The 27,598-nt window shown below is 37.9% G+C and overlaps 2 protein-coding genes across 2 annotated transcripts in view; one reads left to right on the top strand and one right to left on the bottom strand.

The window, feature by feature from the left end:
* Nucleotides 1-1,128: 1,128 nt before the first annotated feature.
* On the bottom strand, nt 1,129-19,184 carry LOC129761959 (uncharacterized). The gene is made up of 2 exons (XM_055759822.1): nt 18,541-19,184; nt 1,129-1,648 (listed from the first exon to the last, which is right to left on the bottom strand). The coding sequence occupies exons 1-2, from the start codon at nt 18,885-18,887 to the stop codon at nt 1,243-1,245; spliced, it is 753 nt and encodes a 250-aa protein (XP_055615797.1). The 5' UTR covers nt 18,888-19,184; the 3' UTR covers nt 1,129-1,242.
* LOC129761960 (paxillin) overlaps nt 18,961-27,598 on the top strand; it is a 41,739-nt gene continuing 33,101 nt past the window's right edge. Inside the window, exon 1 of the mRNA XM_055759824.1 lies at nt 18,961-19,162. Coding sequence (XP_055615799.1) covers nt 19,160-19,162 — 3 coding nt within the window. The 5' untranslated portion in view covers nt 18,961-19,159. The remainder of the gene's footprint in view (nt 19,163-27,598) is intronic.

Raw genomic sequence — 27,598 nt, 5'->3', positions numbered from 1 at the left:
TTTTGCACAAACAGGCCCTTGGTGGTGACTCTGTTCATCAGCGTTTTCATGATGAACGAAGCCACATCAATCTTGAGCAGCGATAACATGCTGCAACCTCTGTACAATTATAACTGAGTGGATTCTCGATCTGACACCTTCTTATACACAGATTTGACAAATGCAATGTTACAATAAATGTGAACTTGTAACTGGATTTATTCGGCAGATATAAAGTGTAGTTGAATTCAGTGGTTATTTATTATAAAATTCATGATTCTAATAAACCAATTGGTCACATGCGAAAGCATGTGCGGATATCTTTTGTTCGTTCTATCTCTCTTATTCAAAAGCAGCTCACGTTGTCGGTAGAGCTATCAGGGCAGGGCGGGTCTTCAACGAAAAAAGAGAATGTCACGGTGAAACAACGTTCACTCGTGAAATACAGGAACTGATTGCACCTAATCGCTCCTCGCACTCTCGGTGAGGGCGCTGATTCAGGTCACAATCAGGTTCAGGCTTACCTCCACCGACCGCTCCCGTCGGTTCAGGATACGTCTAGAAGGAAGCTGCTTCCACTTGTTGGGACTCGGTGACTCCTTGGCGGTTATCCTCGCGGTCCATCCACGACCTCTTCCGGTTGGCTCGGCGATCAACGGATGCCTCTACTTAGTACACCACTTCCACTCGCGGAACTACAACGGAGAAGGCAAATTTCGACAAACTAATCAAATGAGGATGTCGTTTAACGTGTTGACTCGCTCACGGCTCAATCCAGAAGAACTAGTTACTAGTCGCGTATCCACTATCAGGACTCTTCGCCTCGTCATGGCTGTCGTTTAGGACTTTCGCCGAGGAGAGCCATTTCACAAATGACAGCTGATGTAGGAATAGGGCTGTGAAGTTTGATTTTAGGGAATGAAAGGATAAGGAAATGAACAGTGGGATTCAGCTTACCATCACCGTCATGATTATTTCCTCGTTATCCACGTGGATTGTGTTCATTGCGACAGGATACACCAGTCCAAGCAAGTGACGTGCTAATAATCACGTCTGCTCTCTCAGAATCGTTACAAACTTACGTGTGAAAAATGTCTGGCTATCGTTGCGTTCTAATATGTGATATGTTTGAATTGAAACATAAATACGGAATGCAAAATTTAATGTATTCAAATACAGAACAGAAACAACTACTAAAATACATCATCCCCATCATCCTCCTTCACTGCTGCCTTTAATTCAATCTATCATCTGTCACCGTCGTCATCCCGCCAGCTGCAGCCGAAGAAACTCCTCCACAAACGACTCCTCGCCAAAATCCAGCCCTTGGTCGGCGACCTCGGCCAGAAGCTCATCCACCAGCTGGTCGGAAATAGTCGATACAGTGCGCCACGGTCGCTCGAAGTTAGCATTCACATAGATAGGATTGGCGGCCATTTTACGCACCGTCTGAAGACGATCGCGGAAGATCTGTTTCTTGAGCTGGGCGTACAACTGTTGCCGTTGCTGTTTACGCTGTTTGTTGGCTACTTCCTCGGCCAAATTGATATGGGACTGCACCTCGGGGATGCTTCTCGATTGAAGTTCTTCCTCTGGGGGCGATACTATCTCCAGATATTGGAGGTTGTGCGAATAATTGACCTTCTGCTGGCGTGGAGCGTCAGATGATCTATGAAATAGAAGAAGACGAAAAAAACAAGTAATTTAGTCGTTCTTATTTTGGTTTTTTGAGCAGAGGCCAAACTATGCTTGTTTGAATTATTCGTCGACATCAATGTGACAGAGTATCAATTAAGAACTCATCGCGCGTTTGCCTCGAGTGCGGTGCCTCTAATGAACGCAGATGGGAAAATATCTACGTTTCAGGCAAATTTCTTGCGAGGAATTCGCGAGTTTTATTAATTGTGGAGCGTGTTTTGGGCCAACAAATCTGCGACGAATTTAAACCAATTTGTTTTTTGCACCACCCACTACTAGGTGTTTATTGGCTTGGTGCATTTAAATTTTATTTATAGCGCAAATGATTTTGTAATTTTAACCTAAAGACAGACCGCTTGATGACAGGATTACTCTCCAGCGAACTGAGAGCACTGCCTGGCGGCCGCATATTATACCCTTGGTAAATTTCCAATCACATGTACTTTTTGGGGGAGGAAGCTCATCAATTTCCAACCGAAACATGGACAGTTAACGCCAACGAAGCGCGAAAATAGTCCACGACCCTGTTTTGCATACGGCAATTGGTATTAATTAAAGCAAAGAGACATCTCAAATAGACACATGACGAGCTGCGCTTCGGCTTAGCTTGTCACGTGAATTAGGCGGTTCACGGTAGCCATATGGTAAACGTTTTTCGAAATCCTCCCAGAAATACAAAAGTGGGATTCCACTGAGGCAGCACTGAACGGCAACGGTGTAGGGTTGCATCTGCGGAAACCCGACTTAATGCAATCCAAAATCCACATTGGACAAAAGACACAAGGTGGGGTGCTGCGGAAGCAACTTTGTTAATCGATAGAGCCGAATGACGCATCCGTTCTCAGAGTGCATCAAGAAGTGTACCTAATCTCTTGGAAGATCGCCAACCGAAGTACGACCGCTGCTATGAAACGGGTAATTTCAGCAAAGATTTGCTTGGTATGTATTTCACCTGCCCGAGGTGGCAATTTGTTCCGTGTGTCAAAAGATGATGTACTGACACCCTGACAGCCAATATGTTTACCATAGTCGGTTTGTTACAATAATGACACACAGGCAAAAGACACGAAATGTTTGATCGATGTTATCTCAATGTGGCGTTGAAGGGCGCGTGTCATTGATGTACTATGTACCAGGTGCATTGAAAGCAGCGAAATTATCGACAGTGGGAATCTTCTTCTTGGATCAGAATCATACATCTCAATCATTTAATTAATGCATCTCGATGAACTCAATTCTGATCATGGTTTGTTCAACGCGCTGATGTTGGTTTGTCCACATGAATACTATGGCAACCGCTTGGTACGCCGGAGTTTGTTTAAGGCTGATGTCACATTAGGCGGATTCGCCACCGCGGATTCCGCGAGTAAAACGCAGCGGAGGATCTACAGTGTATTGTGAATGAGCCATGTCACACAGAGCGGGCGGTTTTAAAATGGAGAAAATAACCGTCGCGATATCCGCGGCGGCGAATCCGCTTAATGTGACATCAGCCAAATTCGTTTTGTTGTCCTTTGCGCGAAACAGAAATAAAGTTTGTCTGTGTTGAGTGATGTTCACATTTAAGGTGAAGGTGGAAGCTAGCCATTATAATAGTATAGGTAAACCCACGTGTAAAAATGGGGTAATAGTGTTTGTGAGAGAAGAGGAAAGCACACGTAAATAGATCGATTCACTTATCAGACTGTGTGGCGCTTCACTGACACGAGTCATAGAATACATTTGAAAAAAAATCGAGGGGTTGTATCCGAGACACGATCGCTTAGAACGTAGGACTACGCAATCTTTTTTTTTAATTTGTTGGTTTATCATTTCGGATATTATTTGATAATACGTCGGAATTTCATAAATAACTCTTTAGTAAAAAGTTTCGGGGAACCTGAAAATGTTCAATGGCTTGCGTGGTTTTGTAGAATTATTTCGAGAAGAAACGATTCTTTCTTGCCTTTGTGAGAGCAATACACTAATTGGTCATAAGGTAAGGTATTGTATTATAGAGACTTTAAACTTTTTCAGTTCATTCGTCTCTAGCCTTGAGAAAGGCCCTTTTAAAACTCTACTCTGATCCAGCACTACCACCTCCACCCTCTTGCCTTGAGAAAGGCACTCGATCCCTCGCCGTCCAGCTCGTCCAGCAACGATGTTGTCCAGTCGGTGTCCACGCAGGATGATGAATTGGTCATATGTCGCATTTTGTTTCTTTATATCAATGTACGCATTGCACTGAGTATTTAACAAAAGGCATCATCCGTGCATCGCCATATAACAAGCATCAAACATGCGTCTAACAGATGCACACAGTTGCAGCGATAAAAATGAAACATCGCGAGAACGACCGTTTATGAAAAATCGTTTCTCCATTCTCGGTCAAAACCGTCAACAAAGCTAGCTTGCACTCTTCTCTTGTTTCTCCTGCTTTGCCATAGCTCGGATGGTTGGTATTTATTGCAATGCCAGATGTACTTGAAGTGAAATATTCGCTAGCGTTCACAGCACATAAAACATAAAACGAGCAGAATAAGCGACCTTTGTTGTTTTGAGCACAGAAAGATTCTGAGAATTTTCTTCAGAGGGATGCAATACTTAAACGCTAGCGACATCTCACTTAGTATGCAAGTTTCTTACCTTTCGTTGTTTCTATTCTAGCGGCTGCATAAGTTGCCCGTTATTGATAGCTCTGTTCGGGAAAGCACACAAATGGAACAAATGTATGGGGGAATAGGAATGCTTCCAATTTTCATCAATTTAAACCATATACAGACTATGAGATTCTAATGTATAGCATATCAAACAAATCTTCGAAAAATTCCGATTCGATTGATATGCAAATCGTTAAAATCCGTTCGCAGCAAAAATAGTTATTAACGTTAACGTTGTTTCATGAAAACGTGACCTATTTTTTGATTTGGCACCCTTATATATATATATATATATATATATATATATATATATATATATATATATATATATATATATATATATATATATATATATAGAATGTGTATTTGCATATGAAGTAAAATTCTGATCATACGCGAGCAAATTTATACCACATGCGAATTGGGGCTCTCTTGGTATTATCAAGTTCTTCCGCATAGTAACTCGATGTTGATAATTCTTTAATATTTTCCTTCGTTGATCGTATTGTTTTCACATATTCACGTTGGAGAACCTGAAACCTTCTCTTCGTTGGCCGAGGCATTTTAATTGAATGTAATACTTTTCCGTTTATTATTTTTGAAAGCATAGGCAGCCGTGGTAGTGTTCCGAGCTCTGCAATACGATTTTCTCAACCAATGTTAAAGTTGCTAAAACTTACATTATAGACCCATTAAACGTAAAAATAATAATTGTATTGATATCAACACAATTTTATTCTATTGATTTTCATGACATGAAACGCTATGACTCAGGAATAACATTTTATTGAGTGGTTTTCATAGCTGTTTCGATGATGTTGTCTGGCATCAGTGTCGAAAAAATAACGATGCTTCCACCAATACAAACAAAACCATTGACGAAAATTAAAAAATGAAAATTTAACTTTCAGAGCACTAGCTCGAGTTTTCCGACGTTTTTCACTATACAGTGCGACAGCAGATGAAAATTTAATATCTTGTGAGTAATTGATTGGAGTTTGGTTGATATTACTTGATGGGAAGTGTGCGAAAACGATCATTTTCTTCACACTGTTTCGCAAAACAATTGATTTTCGGGCGAGGGGTGAGGGAGGGAGATGAAATAAATGTGCGCCATTGTTGCAGCCATTTGTAGCTAGCTTCCACCTTCACCTTAAAATACACAGGAAAAGGCAATATTCTAAAAAAACCTAAACTATGAATGGATCAATATAATGACAGTAAACTCAAGCAATGAGAAGTGCAACATCTACTTGAAAATTCAAATTTATTCGTTAAAAAATAGTGATTTCCAAAACCGGACAAACCATGATCATTTTTCGAACAAACCATGGTCAGAGGTGAGCAAGCCATGATAATTATTTCGCTTTGAAGAAAATCGTTAAGAAACATAAAAATTTGGATAATTTGAACGTCTTATGGTTAGGCTGGCCAAATAGTTCAGGAATAAAAACGGGTAACGTAAGCCATGAAAACTCTTATATCATAATATATGGTGTGCAACTTAATTCGTTCCGTTTTTGCATGAAAAACACATCTATTTGAATAATAAAATTAATTAAAATATTATTCAAAGTATTGGCCATCGCTAGTCACTTTCTTTTTCCCATCGGATTCCGTCGCGAAAAAAGCGTTCATAGTTTGAAGCCATGAACGAATCCAGCCAATACCCTGTTCTAAATTAAAGCGTATTCCACTCAATTCCTTCCGCATCCATTGAAACATGGTCGGAAGGGACAAGATCTGAGCTATAAAACAGGAGAACCAAAATTTCCCACCCACTATTTTCCAAATAGTTTTTAACATGAACATGAGGCCGAGCGTTGTCATGATGGAATATTATCGACACGTGTCTGGTCGGATAATCTGGACGTTTTTAAAGTAATAACTCGCTTTAAACGGATCAACGGATCCGGACACTTTTTGACTTTAACACCAAAATCATCACTTTTAAATCATCCAAACCATACCCTACAAAATCTATCTGAGTCACTTTATATTCACTTTTCTCACAATGGAAACAGGAAATAAAAACTTCCAACAAGTGGTGCTTACTTGCAATTAAACTCTACATTTTCAACGTAGTAAAAATAGAATAATTTCACGAATTCCAGATCACATTTCAGTGATTACAACTGGAATCTTTGTTCCACCTTTTTATCTCATTAACTAGCTGACCCGGCGAACTTCAAAATTAACACCAAAATCATCACTTTTAAATCATCCAAACCATACCCTACAAAATCTATCTGAGTCACTTTATATTCACTTTTCTCACAATGGAAACAGGAAATAAAAACTTCCAACAAGTGGTGCTTACTTGCAATTAAACTCTACATTTTCAACGTAGTAAAAATAGAATAATTTCACGAATTTCAGATCACATTTCAGTGATTACAACTGGAATCTTTGTTCCACCTTTTTATCTCATTAACTAGCTGACCCGGCGAACTTCGTTCCGCTCAAAATTTAATGTTTTGATATGAATTCTTTAGAACAAATTTCTAAATTTTTTCGCATCATAACATTGTTCTATGGGCAGAATACAACAAATACAACAAAATGAAGATGGCTCAAAGCGGACCTTTCCTTCTTCTGATTTTGCGACTAGCAACATATTTGGCCTTCTATTTTAATTTATATAGATAGAAGATAGGGCAGAAGTACCTTTCATCGCGATAGTACTATTATGGTAATATGAGTGAGTTTTTTATTAGTTTAGAAAACATCTTATTTTTAAAGGCTCTAATATGATTTTTAAACATCAGAAATCTCTTCTTTGTCGATTTTTGTACTTGATTTCATGCGTAACATTGTTCTTTTGTTGAAAAATTTAGTTTGAAAATAGTGTGTCCCATTGATGCTTGTTTCTTAGCATTTTGCTAAGGAATATGCGGTCAAAATAATGAGATTTTTATGCTGTGAATTGGCTATTTTGATGCAAACACAGTGTAGACGCATACATTACAACCTTCTTGGTGTTGTGATTCGACCAATTTATACGATTTTATCGTAATAAACATGTGTTTTTGTATTATTTTACATGTATGTGCCAATTATCGTAATATCGATATCTGCCCTGTGTTATGATTGTACGAAACCGCTGCAAAGCTGAAAAGCAGAGGTGCTATGTTCCTATTCACGAATTTCACGCCAACTCGACTGGTCGTTGGCAGCACCATCTCAGATAGTAGTGAAACATTGTGGGTGTTTTCTGAAGGCCTTGTACTTATTAAATGTTCAACGTCGGGCATCTTTCGGCGTACATTGTGAGTGTTTTCTGAAGGCCTTGTACTTATTAAATGTTCAACGTCGGGCATCTTTCGGCGTATACGCATACCGTACAATCAAAATGATGGCTGTGATAGGGAATGCATAGGTGGTCATCAGCTCGTTCACTATCATATATTTCACTATTGAGCATATTATCGTACCTCAAACTGTGGTTTCGGAAACGAATGAATTGTAAGATTTTCCGCAAACAAAATAAATAAAAATGAAACAGAACTGAAGTTTTGGAGACGATCTCTACGATCTGTCGAGAAATAAACGAGCTATAAGCGTTCTGAAAAACCAACAGTAAATACAGGGACAGATGACCTTCGGATTAAAGTCCTTTAAAATAAGAACAGAGCAGCAGGAAATACATAGCTCATCATGTTGCCCCTTAGTTAATTTTCTATACAATGCAGATGTAACGTCAGTCAATTTTCAACATCAGTTATCAACCAAAGAAAGCAATTCTTGTTATCGAGAAAATTCGTTAATGCCATCCTGCATACAATGTGTTGTAATTTGAAGCCACTTTTAATTCGGAAACCATGTATGGGTTTGTGAAAACTAAATGATCAATTTAAAAGACCTCAGCCACCAATAAGCTCAAGAACAAGCATAAACAAAATAAACCGGTTTATATTATATGTCATATTATGTCACTTTAGAATGCATTGTGAAATGTATTGTGAAAAACTTTTAATAACTCTCCTTTGAAAGGTTTAAGGACCCTGAAAAGCGCCGTGCTGGCTTTGCCACCAAAGCAGTCTATATAAACAAACTTTTTCTTTCTTCTACCTGCTGCCGTTTTGCGATTGCGTTTGCCACTCGCTGAAATTAGTTGTTGCCTTGATGAGCGCCGAACCGAAGCTGCTCTGTTCTGAATGCGTGTTTTCTGATTGTCGTGAGCAGCTTTGCAAGCCAACTCGAGCACTCCGGCGGCCGCAATTCTATAACCGATATTAGGTATACTGGTGCTCCGGCACCAATCCGTTGATGCGATGTGATGTGAAACGATGCCATACAACCACACTGATTTACGATTTGAAAGAGAATGATATATTTTTTAGCGAGTCCGCGCGTTTTGTACTTTGGCGGTGCACGCTCACAGGATAGAGACAAATCGGCAGACTCAGCCAAAGGGGCGAGTCCAACGAGACGAACGAATGAGTGTTAAAAGGCAGCGATGGAAAAAAATACATTAGAGGCGAATGAACTGCAAAGTTTAAAGCCTCTTAAAAACAAAGAAAGAAGAAGAAAAATACATTCATTACGATTTGTTCGCTCGTTGGAAACACGAAGATACCGAAGACTAGTGGAATAATGGAAAAGCCGCCAAAAAGTTCGGCACGGCGCAGAAGAATATCTCGGAAACCGACAAGAGGGAGGAGGAGGAATCATATGCTATCTACATCATAAGGTGCTGAATCAGGATCATTCCGACACCGGTTTCTCATCGAAGGCGATAAGCGTCATGAGCTTCGTCAATGCATCTTTGAGCGTATCGTAGCGGAAGCCCCGGTTCTGACCCACTACAATAAGCGGTTCATCATTACGGCGTGGGAAATTCAGATCGCAATCAGTCTGTTGCTGCCCGGTGAACTTGCATGCGGTTTCCGAAAGTACCAAAGCGGTGAAGAAGTATACCAGCTCCAAATAAAGAGCGTTTTCCGACTGCTGATTCGGAAGCAAACACTAAAAAGGGTCCTTTTCAGGACCACAAAATCATCTTTAATCTAAAGAGTTTATTGTTTTGTTATCACTCGATATACCCATCTTGTTCGGTAAACCTTCCTGTTTAGCGATTGCGTTTGCCACTCGCCACAGGATTCACAGTTGGAAAATTTCTTCCCATCCAGCTTGAGACATGTTGTACTGTAAATTACATTTAATGCGATATGCCGAAGCACCACTCAGTGTCGCATTGGAGGCGATTTTAACCTGTAATTGAACATTAGCGCGGACAGTGGTACAGCTTTCACAGTTGGAAAATTTCTTCCCATCCAGCTTGGGACATGTTGGGTCATAACTTGGACCCCGAACTCCATGTTTACAAAAATGTCCAACTAAATATGTCGCATTACAGGTCCGTCCAATTAGCTAAATGTCGAACTAAATGTAAATTAATGTACTTTCAATCTGGAAGCAATTTAAGAATTGGTGAAAATTGAATAATCGAGAAAGTCTCCAACCATCAATAAGCTCAGCATAACTGCCAAATTCTCAAACTCATCATATTCTGGCAAACAAATTATGAGAAAATCAATTTGTGTTTTATTATTATTTTGGATAATATTTTAGAATGCATTGAACTGTATTTCGTAAACTCTTTTTTGAAAGGTTTAATGGCCCTGATAAGCGCCGTGTTTTATGGAATGGTTCCAATTTTGAAAACTTAGTACTCGTGGTTTTGAAAAAAAAACCATTTCGAACGCCGCATTGTTCTGGATTTGCCACCAAAGCAGTTTGTATAAATAACAAACTTTTTTCTTCCGCTACCTGCTGTCGTTTTGCGATTGCGTTTGCCACTCGCCACTTACTGCAACTGCCTGTTGTTGTCTTGATGTCCACCGAACCGAATGTGGTCTGTTCCGAATGCGGGTTTTCTTATCGTCGCGAGCAGCTTTGCCAGTCATCTCGATCACTTCGGCGGCCGATACTATATAACGATACTATACCCTTGCGAAGCAATTGGCGGATACACCTACGGGAAACTGGAGACCAACACTGTTCGAGCGGGATTTTGCCTTTCCCTTCACTTTTCCTCCTTTGCCATGTCCAGACATGGCTGCTTGTGTTGTGTTTGTTGATGTGATGTGATGCGAAACGATGTGGTGTACGGTTTGGATGAGAATGATAGTTACGGCAGCGGAGCGGGGATTTTTAAGCTGAATGGCTGGCTCGAGAATTACGCATGTGTGAGACTGCGACCAATGTTTCGTTCATATTTTTTCTTTTTCCTTTCCAATCGTGCTTCGTTATATTTCGCTGCTGCTCTGGTTGCCCGTTTTGGTCGGTACGATTTGAGGAGCACAAAATGGACCAATCAAAAATGGGCACATAGTGCATTTGGACAATGCTTGATATTTCACAATTATTCAATTATTTATCTCAAGAAAAATGAAATGTTATTCGTTATGATAGATGCGTAGATGTATTTCCTATCAATTGATACAAAAACCTTTGCGATCTTTTGAGAAATGCTCGAGTTATAAGCGTTCCAAATCTTGCATTTTTTCCTACTTATTCAGTGCCTAGATTTTCATTTCACACCCTATATCTTCCGGTTAAACGTAGTCCTACGTCAAAAAAATAAAAAGTTGTTGTTAGAAAAACTTTTTCCATGTAAATGTGCCCATCGTCCGATGTACGGAAAACTTTTTGGAAATTCTAAGGGCTATTTATATCTTTTTTTTTTATTTTAAAAGCATATGTTTTCGAAAAAAATAAATTTTAATTTTCAAAATTTTTTTTTTTCAATGAAATATTTTTCCAAAAACAATTTTTAATGAAACCCTAAGTAGTTTCATACATTTTATTCTCTGACCATCTTTTTGTAGATGTTATGGTTTTTAAATTAAAATTTTTCGAAAAAAAGTTGAAAATAGTCAAAATTAAAAAAAGCCTGCAAAAAAAAATCAGACCTACAAAATTTTAGTCAAAGAATGGAATGTAGAAAATTATTTTGGTTTTCATTAAAAATTATCAAAAATTTTTTTGGAAAAAAAAATCATTGAAAAAAAAATATTTTTGAAGTAAAATTCATTTTTCTTGAAAACTGATGCTTTCAAAATTCTGTAAGAAATAGATATAAATAGCCTTTAGAATTTCCAACAAGTTTTTCATACATCGGACGATGGGCACATTTACATGGAAAAAGTTTTTCGAACAACAACTTTTTCATGTTTTTCATGGAAAAAATGCTATTAATGTTCAACACGTAACATTTTTTTTGTATAAATTATCGCATTTGAAATGCTCTGCTAACTTTTCTCTATTTAGAAACATGTCAAGAACATATCAAACGTAAATTCTCACGTTTGACATGTTCTTGATCTTGACACACAAAAAATATTTTTTTTTTCATGAGTTTCATACAAAAATGACATATATTCCAAAAAATATAAAAGAATGAAAGTTGATGTCTTCGACACAAGTTTGTATATCAACAAGATCTAAAACTTTGTCGGATACACTACATCGCTATCTTGACTTTGAACAAAATTAGGATAAGTTGTATTTTTTTCAAAGAAAACATTAAAAAGTTGTTGTTAGAAAAACTTTTTCCCTGTAAAAGTGCCCATCTTCCGATGTATAGTCGATTAGGTACTCACCATAATTGGTACAATTTTACATCTGACTCATAATCGTAGCATGCGAAAGGTGCATTGTTTTGATTATCGTAACATACGAAACATCACTATTTTTCGCGGTTGGTTTTGGTCACAGTGCATTGTTTGTTATTTTTTTTCAACTTTGTGAATAACGGTTTCATTTTCACCACGAAAGCTTCAGGTAATTATAAATATTGTATGGTTATACAGTAGAACACAGATAATCGGGATCTCGGGAAGCTGTATGGAAATACAGTAAACATTCACTAACTGGGCGAAAAGAGAAGACCACTTATCGACATTCGCGTTTTAACTGGTCCGGCATGTTAAACGTCAAATAAAATCGAGGGAAACTTCAATGAATCGTTTGATTCGCTTAGTTCCTGTAATTGGATAAATAAAAGGATTCCAATGTTTCGCATTGAGTGCGACAACAGGTATGACATATGATTTGAGAAAATTGTTCTGGTGTTCTGGTAACTGGTCCAAGGACCAGTTAACGTTCGCCCAGTTAAATAGCAGACCAGTTAAACCAGGACCAGTTAGCGAACGATTACTGTACTATGGAACTCACTTTCACGAATGATCAGTGTTCTACTGTACATCTAGAAATAAATATCAACGTTTTGCAGTATGTCACCCCGACGAAAGGAAGTTTCACGTAAAAAAATACTCCGAGGAAACGTTTTCACGATGCGTTCAGGCTGTCAAATCCGGAATGAAGGTGTACACTAGCTGTAAAAAATTCTGGATTCCATTGTTCACTATCTACTATAGAATTGGAGGATGTTAGAAGAACAAATTCAAACCAGGGCCAAAATGTATATTGTCACGAGAAGAGGAGCAAAAAATTGTTGACTGGTTGAAAAGAATGCAGGATCGAGGTTTTCCAGTTTCCCGACATGCTCTGCTCTTCAAAGTTAGTGAATATTTGTTATCAAACCCATGGATCACACCGTTCCGTAATAATCAATAAAAATAATCAATTTTGAAAGGCTTGAACACTACACAATCATGCTAAATGTTATACACAATTCCAGAACGAAAGTGGTTAACTGGTTTTATACGACGCAATACCGGATTTTTGTTCCGTACTCCAGAAGCAGTATCTGCAGCAAGTAGCCGTGTGAGCGAACAAGATCTTTGCAAGATGGTTCAAGATGGTAGACGAGTATGCGACTGCGGACCTGATACGTGTAATTTTGGAGGACCCCTCAAGAGTTTATAACGGGGACGAAACAAGTTTCTATTTTCACCCCAAAACAAAAGAGGTCATTGCCCTCTCTGGATCCCGCAACGTTTACGAAGTAGAGCAAGTTCCCGGGAAACAAAACATCACCGTAATGTTCGCATTTGGAGCGTCTGGGATTGTAGTACCTCCACTCATGATACTCCCTGGGCAACGCATCCGTAAGGAAGTTTCTCAAGGTTGAAAAATTCTGCATTGGAGGAAGGAAAATTTTTCATTCCATTAAAACTTTTTCCGGTAATAAAATAACCTACAGGAGCGTTCTTGAAATCAAATGAATGTTGAATGATAAGTTTAATTGGATTCATTATTGACTTGGTTAATAAAATTCTGTGTTAATCTAGAAAATATCTGCAAACAGAAAAAAAAACGTTTTATTTTTTTCCAATATTGTTATCCACTACACCTACAAACAACAAGGTAGAAACATTCAAATTTTACATCTCAAAACTTAAAATTTAATGCTTCAAAACGACCAAAATATCCCATCTTCATGCGTTGATCTTTCACGAAGTTTCTTAAGCATTTCTAATTTCGACTTCGCGCTTTGTTCCCATAATTTGTTGTCGAGTGTAGAATTCACGACACAGTATTGTATACTAGGAATAAGATTTAGAGGCAAAGTTTTAATTAAAAAAATATTATTGAAGTATTATTTGAATCCTATTAACATTTTTTCCATGTGACACCGACTATTACCATAATAGGTGCATTTATTACACAACTATAGGAACACTATCACCATAATGGGTACATGGAAGTAATATTTTCAAACACGTTTTTACACAATTTAGTGTTAATCGACATCGAAATATCAGTGAGAATCTTCAAGAACAGAGTTCAAACTGCTAGAAAAGGAAAGGTTTTGTATACTTTTGAACTAAAGTAGAGTATTTATTCGTAAAGTAAGTTGGTGACACATCTCCTCCGTAATTGGTACACCTACCCTATAGGAATGCGTTATTCCACCTGAAAATGCATTTCCATCTTCGAACAAAGATCAATTCCGTTAGCGCAAATATCGAATGGACTAACAACGCTTAGCATGATGTAATTTTCGAACATATGTGAATTCAATTTTCCAAAATTTCCGACCTTCCTTCAGAGTTTTCCGGAAATTTTCCGATTTTTCTCTCTGCTATATTAATCTACGGGAAGAGACGAATAGTTACAACAAAATAAAAAAAGCTAAAATCGGACCATCCCTTCTTCGGGATTTCAGCTTACGAACAGATTTGGCCTTTCATTTTCATTTCTATAGATTACTAGCTGACCCGGCAAACTTCGTCCCGCCTAAAATTTATTTTTCGTTATCAAATTCACGTTTTCTTACTAAGCGCACGTTAATGGGTCCAATCGCAGAACTGTTCATTAATTGATCTTCAAATCTATGCTCTAAAATAACATATTGCTATAAAATTCCTAGTACTTCTATCAAAACTCCTCATTATAATATCATTTTCAGACACAATCCTCGTTCAAGATTTTTCAACCACTTGCAAATAACATGTTTTCCGGTACATGGCATAAATGTTTGATACAGGAAATATGATAGAACAAAGACAGCCCTAAATCGGATGATTCCTTTCTCGAACTTTGCTCTTCTTTATCGCATTGAAATCCATTTCGACTTTCGAACAAAGATCAATTTCGTGAACGCAAGCATCAAACGGACTAACAACGCTTGTCACTATGTAGTTGTAGAACATAAGCGGATTGAATTTTCCGAATTTTCCTATTTTCATTCATTTAGAAAGAGTGAAGGAGTGTCAACCATAGAAATAATTATTGCCCCCCAAATATTCATGTTCATGAGTTATGCACAATTTTTTTCATTTGTATGGCTGCGACCCACTTAGAGAGGAGGGAAGTGGTATTTAACCACCGTAGAAACGTTTATTGCACACCAGAACCTCCACATGCCAAATTTGGTTCCATAAGCTTGATTAGACCTCGAGTTATGTAGAAAGGGCCTGGCCGGGAAAGGGAGTAAAAAGTGCTCTCAAACCAAATCACTAGCTGTATGGCAAATATTGTATAGGATATTAAATGAGAAATTTTAACGGTTTATTTGAACCCCTATGTGGTTTAACATAGGATCTATAACGCACTTTCTCGTTTATTTCACGCCATCCTCAAAAGCTTCGAGATAAAAATTTGAAAAAAATTCTGAATGTGTATCAAGAAAAATTATCAAAAAAAAATTTCATTAAAAAATTTTAGTACTAAAAAAATGTTGAAATTTAGAAAAAAAAATTTTTTTTTGGATTTAGAGATTCTGTACTACTCTTACTAAGCCTTAGTAAGATGTGCTTTCAGTATTTTTTTTTCATATTTTTGTCTCAAAGCTATTGAGAATGGCGTGAAAAAACGAAAAGGTGCATTTTTCACCATAGATCCTATGTTGTACCATATAAAAACTCAAATATATGGTACTACTACCAAAATGTTTTATTTAGTACCCTATACAATATTTTTCAAACGGGGGGTCTTCGTAACCACTTGGTTACGCGTTCTCTTACTAAGCGATCGATCGTGAGTTCAAACTCAGGGCCCTCAATTGACCATCTTTGTGTTGTTATAGAATAGCTACGTCCACGCAACCATCATCAGCTATGGAGATCGATCCACGGTGGAACAAAGATCGATTCATCCATACAACTGCTCTGCTCTGCAAGAAACAACGGGCTGCTGTTCTATAAATAACCCAACAATGATCAATATCAACTGCCTCCGCTGTCCGGTCTGCTGAACACTAGAAGAACAGATAGAATACCCTTACGCCTAAATGGCTACTACATTGAAATTTACCATAATGTAATGGAACAGAAAACCTAACGCCGAAATGGCTACTACTACTACTGTGTAATTTACAATTTATAGAAACATAAACATATGTACATGTACACGATAAAAACCCGGCTCTGTTACAGATGAAATGCTAATGAGCCTGATAAATAAATAAATCGGATAAAAAAAAATATTTTTCATACAGCTGGTGATTTGGTTTGGGGGATTTTTAACTCCCTTATGTGCGATTCACATAGAACGTTACGGAAAAGAACGACCACGTTCCGTCAACGTCTTCGTCAATTCACACATGCAGTCAATGCTCGCATCAGCACCGTCACGTCAAATGTCAAATGAATGATTTATTTAATGTTATTCATGGTATCGCCACCTACAACAATTTTAAATTGCAATGCCCTCTTTCGAATCAGCATGCCTAGAATCAGTCCTAAATGTAGAAAAATTCTAAGAAAATCATTGAACGATATTATTTAAATGTCAAAAACCTGTAGTCCCGATCCTTTTTTAACAATAATAATATATAGACTGTTTTTCTCAGCTAGTCGTGAATTGATTTTGATTAAGAAATTTGAAACTGGGAAATATGTTGGCAAAAAAAATGCAGCCAAAGTCAAAACAAAAGCCAAGACACAAAGTCCAGACAAAAACCCAACCGTCTCCGTCTCCGTCAATTATTCTTTTCTACAAATCCTGCCGGTCGTTTTCGTTGAACGTATGCTGACGGGCCGTTACGTTGCGACGTAACGGAACGTTGTATGTGAATCGCACTTTACCCGGCCAGGCCCTTTATGTTTCATTTGTATGGCAGCCTCCCCTTACAGAGGGAGGAGGAGTGTCGAACCATCATAGAAACGTTTATCGATCCCTAGAACCTCTATATGCAAAGTTCAATTCCATTTGCTTGATTAGATCTCGAGTTATTCAGCCCCCCCCCCTCCTTTAGAGAGGGGGAGGAGTGTCAAACCACCGTAGAACATCGATTGCCCCCTTAAAACCCTTCTTATTCTTCTTCAATGGCACTAACGTTCCTAGAGGAACTTCGCCGTCTCAACGTAGTATTACTTGCGTCATTTTTATTAGTACTTAGTTGAGATTTCTATGTCAAGTAACACGCCTTGAATGCATTCTGAGTGGCAAGCTCTAGAATACGCGTGATCACAGTGCAAGTCGGAGGAAATTTCTTTGACGAAAAATTCCCCCGACCAGAACGGGAATCGAACCCGAACACCCGGCATGTTAGTTGTGACGCTAACCACTCGGCCAAGGGAGCACAAAAAAAACCCTTAAAACCCTCCATATGCCAAATTTGGTTCCATTGGCTTGATTAGTTCTTGAATTACGCAGAAATTTGTATTTCATTCGTATGGCAGCACCACTGATGTTCTATTTACAAGTCCCTTTATGTAAATCGAACACCAGTAACGCGATTCCTTACTGCTCCTCAGTTACTAGCAATGCGAACATTTAAAAAACATTATCATCGCACATAAATTCAAAAATAAATTCATGAACTGGTTAACTTTTTCAACCAGTGTATACGGGGACACATGACATCATCTCAAACTTTTTATATTTTCTATTTTTTTGTTTTATTCCGGCATATCCTCATCTTGAAATTTGAGCATATGTTTTATTTTTCTCAAAAAATGCAATTTAAATAGCTTATGGTCACTGATTCATACGCATGACGAGTATACTCGTCAATCACAGTTAACTAGTTAAAGAAACTCGTGGTCGCCACCATTTTGCACACTGTTTCCGAAAGACATTGGATGCAGTGCGAAGAGGCTCAAAAGGACCGAACCCACATATCAGCCACTGTCAATATCAAATTGTCATTTTACACATTATATGCAATTAAAACGCTTTTCCCTTGACAGCAGCTGGCTAGGATGGACAGCTGCTTGATGACCTCCGTAACATATGAACCACCTTCCACGGCGTCACTTTACACCACACCTGTGGAGTAATCCTGGGCGTCATAATGTTTTGCATGCTGTCAAGGTGTTGAACGTAGGCTGGCCTCAACCTATCAATCAAACTTCTTTCTTCCGTCAAGACGCGTTGCGTCTGTCTCTAGCATATTTTGGCGTATCACCCATGGTCTTCGTGAAAGACGCGCACGATTCCTAATTGCGATACAGCTACTTCATCCAGGTACTCGTTACCTCGTGCTGAATTTCCTTCGACATTTTACCACTTAAAACTTAAAACGATAATGAAACCTTAGTAAGAAAATGTGTATTAGGTCTTTAAATCCCAAAACAAGCCAACATGGTATGTACGTTGTCAGGGCTGAATATAGATAATATAAATGGTTTGAGTGATCCAAAGTCATCATCGGCTGAATTAAAAAAAAAATCAATCATCCATGTTATTGTTGTTTACGACAGCTCTGTGAATGTCCAATGCTTACATTCTAAAATTTTCATTAATTATGACGGCACAGTAAACATTTTCATTTCAAATTTATCTAATCATTTTTCCATAGCTCGAATACGCGATGCTCGAAACGTTTCAAATTCTAGTTGACACCACAAAAAAAAATAAAACTTACCCTCGTTTCCGGCCGTCTAGCAGATTGCGACGCACTTCCGCTGCTTTAGCCACTCCAGGATCGCTCTCCGAAGTCGTGTGGATAGCAACCTTCACGCCACCAGTTGGGGACATCAAACGCGTCGGCGAATTTGTTTCGTGCGAAGGAATCTTGCCACTTATTTCCAAATCAACACCCTTTCGGCCGACTGGGGCATCACCCACTTTCCCACAATCGCTACCATGACTGTCGCCTACGCAATCGCGGCCACGCATTTGTACCGCACGACCCGTCCCGTCAGCAGCGTCATTGGCGTGATTTTCGCCGTTTTGATTTTTCCTCTGGTCGTGCGGCGGATTTTCATCCATCTCCTGCTGCTGCTGGGAGTGGTGCGCCACCTGCGATTGGAGCGATTTGGTGGAAAATTGCTTTCCCACACTTTGGATCTGGTCAGTTGCACTCGCGACATCGGTTGCTTCGGACGGTTTCTGCTCAGCGGTGCCTTTCGGATCGGTCTTGTGGTTGGACTTGTCGGTTGTTGTGCGCTGGAAAAGAAGAAATAATAAGAAGGACACTCATAGGTTCAACTGGCTCTGTAGTGAATTTAGACCCGTTTGGAGCGTGAATAAATAAACCCAAGATGGTATGTGCTAAGCGTAGATTATCATCTAGTTGAGGTGCGATCTGATTTGTTTGTAATTGATGTGAATTATTTATGGGGATCGACAAGTGAGACTGGTGTGCGGTTTGACATTTTGTTCGAATAAACTGGAACTGAAGAGACGAGAGAACACTTGAAATTAATGAGTGTCGGTCAATTCTAAAATTGAACCATCTTTTTCAAATGACACCATCCTACTTCAGAGAATCTACAAAATTTTTGGAGTTTCCTTTAATTAATATTTAGTTTTTTTTAATTTTTTTAATTATTAATATATACATATATATATATATATATATATATATATATATATATATATATATATATATATATATATATATATATATCTATCTATATGAGGATTATACATTTAAAAAAATATTCCGAAATAAACGCCACCATCTTCGAAATTAATATCAGGTTCTGGGCGGCCAATTCATGTCTCCGGATCGTGAAATTACGCGACTTGGAAACTTTGTCCACATTAACTCTATTGTTTCGGAAGAGTTTTCGAAAGTGATTTTTGAGTTCATTGTATAGGAAGAATTTACAATGTACGGTTATTTGAAAATATTCATGCTGTTTTTGTCAAGAAACTCACGAACACGATGGTTTTCTATCAACACTTTCCTGATTTCATCTATAATTCATTGACTTTTCGGAACAAACATCACCATATAGTCAATAGATTCACGAGTACTTTTCAAACATTGACACACTGGTACACTTTTGTTTTTAGCATATTATCGTCACCATAACACTTCTCCAAGATTCTCAATCTGCCTGAACAACGTTTATTTTCAAAACATTACAGTGTGATTTTCGTATACACTTTTTCCAGGAATATAGAAACACAATCTAATGACTGCATCTATTGGAGGCTCCTTTTCCGGTAGTTAATACACTGATGAATATTGAAGACTAACAGACGATTTTAGTGGAATATCTCGGCTTTTCTTTGATGAAATCACTTACTGTTGTGATCTATGATCTGAATTTTTTGTTGTTGTCAGTTGTTCTACTTCGATGCTTTGTTTGTCCTTTGCGGGTCATCATGCAAAAGTGAAGTGAAGTGAAATCTCTTACCACACGATGCTTTTGAAAATATTACAATTGACGAATTTACGTCATTTATGTCATTTACGTGCAACCAGATGGCGCAGCGAGTAAAATGATGATGTTTTGTTTTTTTGATATGGAATTAGTTTGATTTGTTTTGAAGAATTTGAAATTTTCTGCAAATTTCCCGGATTCAAGTATTCTTTCTACGCTGAAAAGGTTAGAAAATCATCATTTTACATTGTTTCATTCATAACATATGACGAATGATTCGGTACAAGTATTATAATTTACATTTTTTCAATAGGTGAATGATGGGTGGCATTTGTTGCGCTTCAAATATTGCAGATTCTTCTCGTATCGATCGAAAGGAAGCCTCTGCATAATCAATGGTATTAATCAACTTGATATGATATCGATTGCATCGTCATTATTCACAGTTTGAGCCTCTGAAAAATGTCCAGAAGTTAGTACTCATAACCTATATTCATTATCAAACATAAACATTTCGATGTATCTATGACTTTGGTCCAATCGCGTGTTGAGACCATTGTAAATAGACAAAAATATAATTTTCTTACCATTTATTGATGACATTTAATGGCTAAAATGATTTTAAATAGAAATTTATGAAAATAATCACGAATCTTGCTTTTCAGTGCGTAAAATAAACAAACACCCTCACTTTTGTGGTTCTGAACTCTAATGTAAGTGTCGCATAAGCTGATTCAGCTTTGCGTAAATTCGTCAATGGAGAATTGATGAATTTACGTTAGATTTACAACCAGATAGCGCAGCGAGTAAAGTGATGATGTTTTGTTTTTTGAATATGAAATTCGTTTAAATTTGTTTAAAAAATCCGAATTTTCCTTCAAACTCCCGAATTCAATTGTTTCTTCCACGCTGAAAAGGTTAGAAAATCATCATTTTACAATGTGGTATGTATATTACGAGGAATGGCTTGTTATAAGTATTGTAACTTTATTTTGCTTTCAACTAAGAAAACGATGAATAGCGTGTTTTGCACTAAAAATACTGCAAATCCTTCTAGTATCGGCCTCTATATAATCAATGATATCAGCCAATTTGATATGATACCGATTTCATCACAATTATCCATAGTATGAATAACCGGTATGCATTATCAAACTCAAAATTTTCGAAGATTATCTATGACTTTGGTCAAATCGCGTGTTGACCATCGTAAACCATCGTAAATATACAAAACGCCAACTTTCTTACCATATACTGACGACATTTAGTGGCTGAAATGAATCTAAATTGAAATAAAATGAATAATCACAACCGAATCTTGCTTTTCAGTGCGTAAAATAAACAAACACCCTCACTTTTGTGGTTCTGAGCTCTAATGTAGATGTCGCATGAGCTGATTCAGCTTTGCGTAAATTCGTCAATAAAGACCTGTTTCCCAGGAACATCACACTATCAAAACGTTCGCAGTTCTGACATCTAGAGACGCTGCAATCACTAATAGATGTATGGTGTCCCATCTCTTTGGAAGAAGTGCAACCAGGTGCTATTTTCATAAGTTTGAAAAACCTTGGAGTGAAGCTTGATTTTGTTTAACAAACCATTAAGAAGTACAACTATAGAACCACTAATTTTTTCTGAGTTTCCACAGATATGTAAGAAGTCGGTTGAATTGAAGTATATAGTGTAGGATATAACAACTATCTTCATTTAAAAGACTGGCCATTTGAACTTTATTGTTGTGTTCAGGCACGAAACATTCAAAAAAAAATCCAGTGTTTCATAACTATAGAACCAGATGGAAAAAACTCTCACTCCTTTACAAAATTAACGTCAATTCCACATGAATTACAATAAGTTTCTAATTCATAGGTCATCTTTAGCTCTCTATCGGTTCAGATAACACATACGGGGTGGTTTTGACCAAGCTGCGCCATGTTGTAGTGTGTATCTCGTTCTACGCAAAGGATACTGCTAGTTTAAGCTCTTCAAATCACTCATACTGCTTGTAAGCTGCATCTACAGGGTGCGGCAGCATAACTTCCTTTTTTCAAAACTCAATAAAAACTATTGTCTGCATCGGAAAATATTTATTTATTTTTTATAATGTAGGTACATGTCTAAAGTTTTTATTTACATTGTTTCAAAGATCAAATCTATTAGGTGACGTCCTCAATTCTCCATACATTGCGTAAACCGATTTCTGGCGTTTGTCATGACTCTTGTTAGCATAGCAGGTGTTATGTTGGCAATTTCTTCTTGGATGTTGGTCTTCAAATCTTGTAGGGTTCTTGGACGGTTCACATAAACACGGGATTTTGAAAAACCCCATAGAAATAAATCACAAGGGGACAGATCGGGAGAGCGTGCCGGCCATTCCAAATCGCCTCTAACTGAGATAAGGCGCTCTGGAAAGTGTTCCCTCAAAACAGCCATTGATGCTCTTGAAGTGTGTGCTGTTGCACCGTCTTGTTGGAACCAAGTGTCCCCCAAATCCAATTTTTCTAACCGTGGGAAAAAAAATTGTAGCATGTTTACATACCGCTCCGAATTCACTGTTACTTTAACCTAATTTTCCTCAAAAAACCAGGGACCAATAATTCCAGCTGAGGAAATTGCACACCACACTGTGACTTTGGGTGAATGCAAAGGCTTTTGATGCAATTCTCGAGGGTTGGTGTCAGCCCAGTAGCGCATGTTTCGTTTGTTAACCGACCCACACAAATGAAAATGGGCTTCATCGCTAAAAAAAACAATAGCACCCTCGAGAACGACATCAAGAAGAAGCTCACACGCGTTCATCCAAGAATTGAAGTCACGTTCTGAAAGTTCCTGCACTATCGCCATCTTATAGGGATAAAAATGAAGATCATCACGAATAATTCGTCTCACAGAACGATCGGTCAGTCCAAGGGCAGATGCGTGTTTGCACGCAGAACGCCGTGGCGATCGCAACATTGACGCTCTCACTGCTTCAATGTTCTCAGGTGATCTAACGGGCCGAGGGACTCCAGCTCTTCCTTTTATCGCACTTGCAGTTTGTCTGAATGTAGTGACCCATGTAACAATTGATTTGCGGTCTGGGACGGGAGCCAACGGGGCTAAATAAAAGCGATTCCGAAATGCACGCTGTGTTGCAATAACCGAACATCCGCTTGAAAAGTAAACCTCAACGGCAAAGGCACGCTTCTCACTATTCCAACGCATGATGGCGACTGAACCGTGTCGGGACCAAACTTAACAGTATCCCATCTTGAACGAGACCACTAGCGCTCCGCTATGACATCAACTAACTGAGTGGCGCGCATTTTAAAAAAGGAAGTTATGCTGCCGCACCCTGTGCTGTTCATACGAACACTCATCATAAGTTCTTGATAGGGTTTTGATCTGGTAAACAAGCTGACCAGTCCAGAATCTGAAGCCTTTATTCATCAAACCATGTCATGACTTTCCGGATTTTATAAACTGATGCCAAATTACCCGATAAACACATTGTTTTTAATGTAAAAATAGCAGTAAATGATTCTGAATTGCTTCTTTGCACTTCTGTCTGTTCATTCGTGTTGGTTGTAAGCTATCTAAACTAGGCCTTTTTGAGAAAATTCTCCCCAAACCATAAAAATCGCATCTCCAAAGCTGTAGGTCCAAAAACTGGAAACTAGTCCCATGGATTTCACTATTTCAGGATTTCACTTCTCTGATGAAAATAAATCCAACTTGAATAGAATTTCTTCATACTGGAAGGACTTACAGTACGTGTCATTTAATTCTTCAACTCGTAACTTTGCATGCGGCAGTTTGATGGTTTGAAGAAAATGTTTTCAAAACGGCCTGGTTCAGATAGCTCTTCATCAACACCAAAGTACAGTCAGAAGTGCAATTAAATACTTCAGAATCATTTAATTCTGCTTTTGCACACCGTGATAATTGGGTAATTTGGCATCAATTCATAACATCCGGAAAGTTAAGGTATGGTTTATTGGATAGGGGCTTCAGATTCTGGATTTGTCAGCTTTTTACCAGATCAAAACTCTATCAAGAACTTATGAGGAGTGATCGTATAAATAGTAGATGCAGCTTACAAGCAGTATGAGTGATTTGAAGAGCTTAAATGAGCAGTATGATTTGCGTAGAACGAGATACACACTACAACATGGCGCAGCTTGGTCAAAACCACCCCGTATGTGTTATTTGAACCGATTGATAACTAAAGATGACCTATGAATTAGAAACTTATTGTAATTCATGTAAAATTGACGTTATTTTGTAATGGAGTGAGAGTTTTTCCATCTGGTTCTATAGTTATGAAACACTGGAATTTTTTTTGAATGTTTCGTGCCTGAACACAACAATAAAGTTCAAATGGCCTGTCTTTTAAATGAAGATAGTTGCTATATACTTCAATCCAACCGACTTCTTACATATCTCTGGAAACTCAGAAAAATGAGTGGTTCTATAGTTGTGAGACACAGTGTATTTCACACGACCACGCTATCCATACAGCTGCCAGTGCTGTTATACAAAAACGTGATATTATTACACTTCATCATAAAATAGAGTTGGAAATTGTTTTCTAAGAGGATAAAGAAGAACATGAACGAGAATATATCTTTCTCTGTCTGGACCATGTATTTGGCCAACTATACGAAAAGCTTTCATATGCTTTCATTTAAATGTGTCTCCTGTTTCGCTCGCTCATGTTGGCTCTGGCATATACAAATTATATACACGTATTGGGGAGTAGAACATTTTCTGTTATTTTTCGGCTCATTTAATGTAATAAATCGGAATGCCATAACATGTGCTAAAATCTAATTTTGGGTGTAGGGACCGACGCGGGGCTCAACGTATTAAGACCTTCAGAGAGCGACATCGACGAAAATCACAACGTAAAATGGCCATTCATCTCATTGTTCCAAAATCAATAATGCACAATATGCTCAACATGACTTGAGTTACCAAGCTCTTAAGCTTGTGAAGTTCATAGAGTTTCGGGACCTTCGAAGAATAAATGGTTTGAAGGGGCAACTTTCCTACTACCATAACATGAAAGTTATGAGTTTATTGCAGGACAAATCACATGAAATGTCCTGCAACAGCTTGATTATGTCTAAAACGGCAGGTTGTGGTTCTACAGTTCGAGGAATATTCCAGATAGTGACAAAAACATTCCACAGTTCCAAAAGGCAGCAGTCATGATGGTTTGGGAAGGTATTTGCAAACGCGGGAAACTATCACTTGTTTTTAATGAGAAAGGCGTTAAAATTAAAGTTTTATATTATAAAACGGATGTTATGCATCATGGTGTCGGTATTTTTTTTATTTGTAAAATATGCGAAGTTTGAATTTGTATAAGAGTATATTGAACACGGTGTAGAGGAGGTGCGAGTAAGACGGATAGTGGGGGTAAGATGGATAGGTGATTCATTTGTATAGTTACATTATGAATTTCAAATTTCAATGAGAAGAGGTTCTACATGCTGTTCTATAATATTTAAACCACTTTATGACAATGAATACTGATTAAAGGCAGAAAAGGGAAACAAAAAACGAAAATCAATCACGATTTCGCGCGTGGATGTAATTTTTACGGCTTCGATATTAAGCATTTTGAGTGATATAATTTCAAAATTCAATTTGCTGATTATTATATTTCGGTTTTTGAGTTAACAGAGAAGCGATATAAGGAATGTAAAGAAAAGCAAATTTATTTGTGAACAGAAAATTTAAATTATTGAAATAATTATACTGGTGGGGTGAAACGAACAGTTACCAGCGGAAGTGAGATGGAGAGCGAAAAGTATGTTCATTCTATTCCGAAAGGTGCTCATACACTGTTTGACCGAAGCCAAATACAGTAGAATCCATTTACTACGACTCCGCTCATATTAACCTATCGCCTATCATTACGTAATCACGGTCCTGAACTTCTTCGGTAAATAAATTTCAACATTAGCCGACGTTATTTGCGTACCAATAATTTCTTGTTACTCTCATCATCATGCACTAATTACGGTTATAATGAACCCGTTTCTAGTATGTGTCGTGTGTTTAACCGATGTAGTTCCTGTTTCGATTGTCATCTTTATCGTTCGTCTCTTAAAGCTCTGTACTCTGTAGTCCTCACATAGATTTAGTTTCCAAATATGTTAGTTTTGAGAAGTATTTGTAGATTAGTTGTAAGGTTCGATCATTAGGGCACTCATGTAAAGCCTGTTGTCGTTTTGTGAATAAATGTAAATGTAAATGTAAATGTAATTACGCAACGTAGTTTGGTTTTCATATGAAATCCTTTTTGAAAAAGTCGAATATAATGACTACATGCATAAGTACATATTTACATTAAAAAAACGGTTTTTCCCACAACGCTCGATGTCATTACAAACGGATTCTACCGTATTTGACTCTTTTTGGCAGATAAAATTTGAACCACGTTTGACCTCCGGACAAACGGTTTACGGCCACCGTAACGAATGTCCTGCGGAAATCAAATCGCTAAAGATGGAGCTTTCTTGAACGAAAAGCAAAATAGTTGAGGGTCTGTCAGTTTACACCTCCGATAAACACAATATCACTTCTAGGTGGATTAATTCGATTTTTTCATCATTTAACGGACCATCGTAATGAGTTCTTGGTTGAATGAAATTATTCCTTGCACGGGCGATAAACTTCTACCCTTCTTATATTACAAACCTGTCCATTTAATCCCGAGATTTTTCAACAGATGGCGCCACTAAAAAATGAACAAGATTCATTTTGAGTGGTTCATCTGTCACTAGCTTATGTGTGAAGTTCCATGACATTTCGTTTATTTGTTCACAAACTACAGTTGTTTAAGTGTCACAACCTGATCATTCGTATAGAAAATGGAAAAAGAGGAATATCGTTTGTTGATCAAATATTGTGTATTGATGGGAAAAACTGAACGATCAACTCAGTGGTTGACGAAATGTTATTCCACTCGTTTTGAATGATCGTTAAGTGAGGTTAGCTCAGGCCGTAGACATTTCAAAGAACGAATGGAGCATTTTGCACGACATTTTGGACATGAAAAAGCTATCCGCGCGATGGGTGCCGCGTTGGCTGACCGTCAACCAAAAACAGCGCGTTGATTATTCAACAGCCGGTTTGGCGTGTTTTCATTAAAAAACCTGGGACTTTTCAACCCATGTAATATCTCGTATGATTATTATTTTGCTTTTCTTTCGGGTTCCTCCGATTTGTTGTGTAGACTGCTTCACGGTTTAAGATAAACTGAATGTTTCTCGCTGCTAGGCCGCAAAATTTATCAATTTCTGATTGACTAAGGGGTGAGGTTTGCGATGCAGTTTTTGCTTTTGTTCTTGGGCTGGATACCTAGCAATCTGC

The sequence above is a fragment of the Toxorhynchites rutilus genome, chromosome 1 (genome assembly GCF_029784135.1).
Source record: "Toxorhynchites rutilus septentrionalis strain SRP chromosome 1, ASM2978413v1, whole genome shotgun sequence".
Taxonomy (NCBI): Eukaryota; Metazoa; Arthropoda; class Insecta; order Diptera; family Culicidae; genus Toxorhynchites; species Toxorhynchites rutilus.
Note: the sequence above shows the minus strand (reverse complement) of the source record. Positions and strands in the feature narration are given on the sequence as shown.

Coding starts and splice junctions, on each gene's coding strand:
- LOC129761959 (XM_055759822.1), bottom strand. CDS start 18,887: ATGGATGAAAATCCGCCGCACGACCAGAGGAAAAATCAAAACGGCGAA. Junction 1,649..18,540: donor CTAGACGGCCGGAAACGAGG/GTAAGTTTTATT, acceptor TCTATTTCATAG/ATCATCTGACGCTCCACGCC.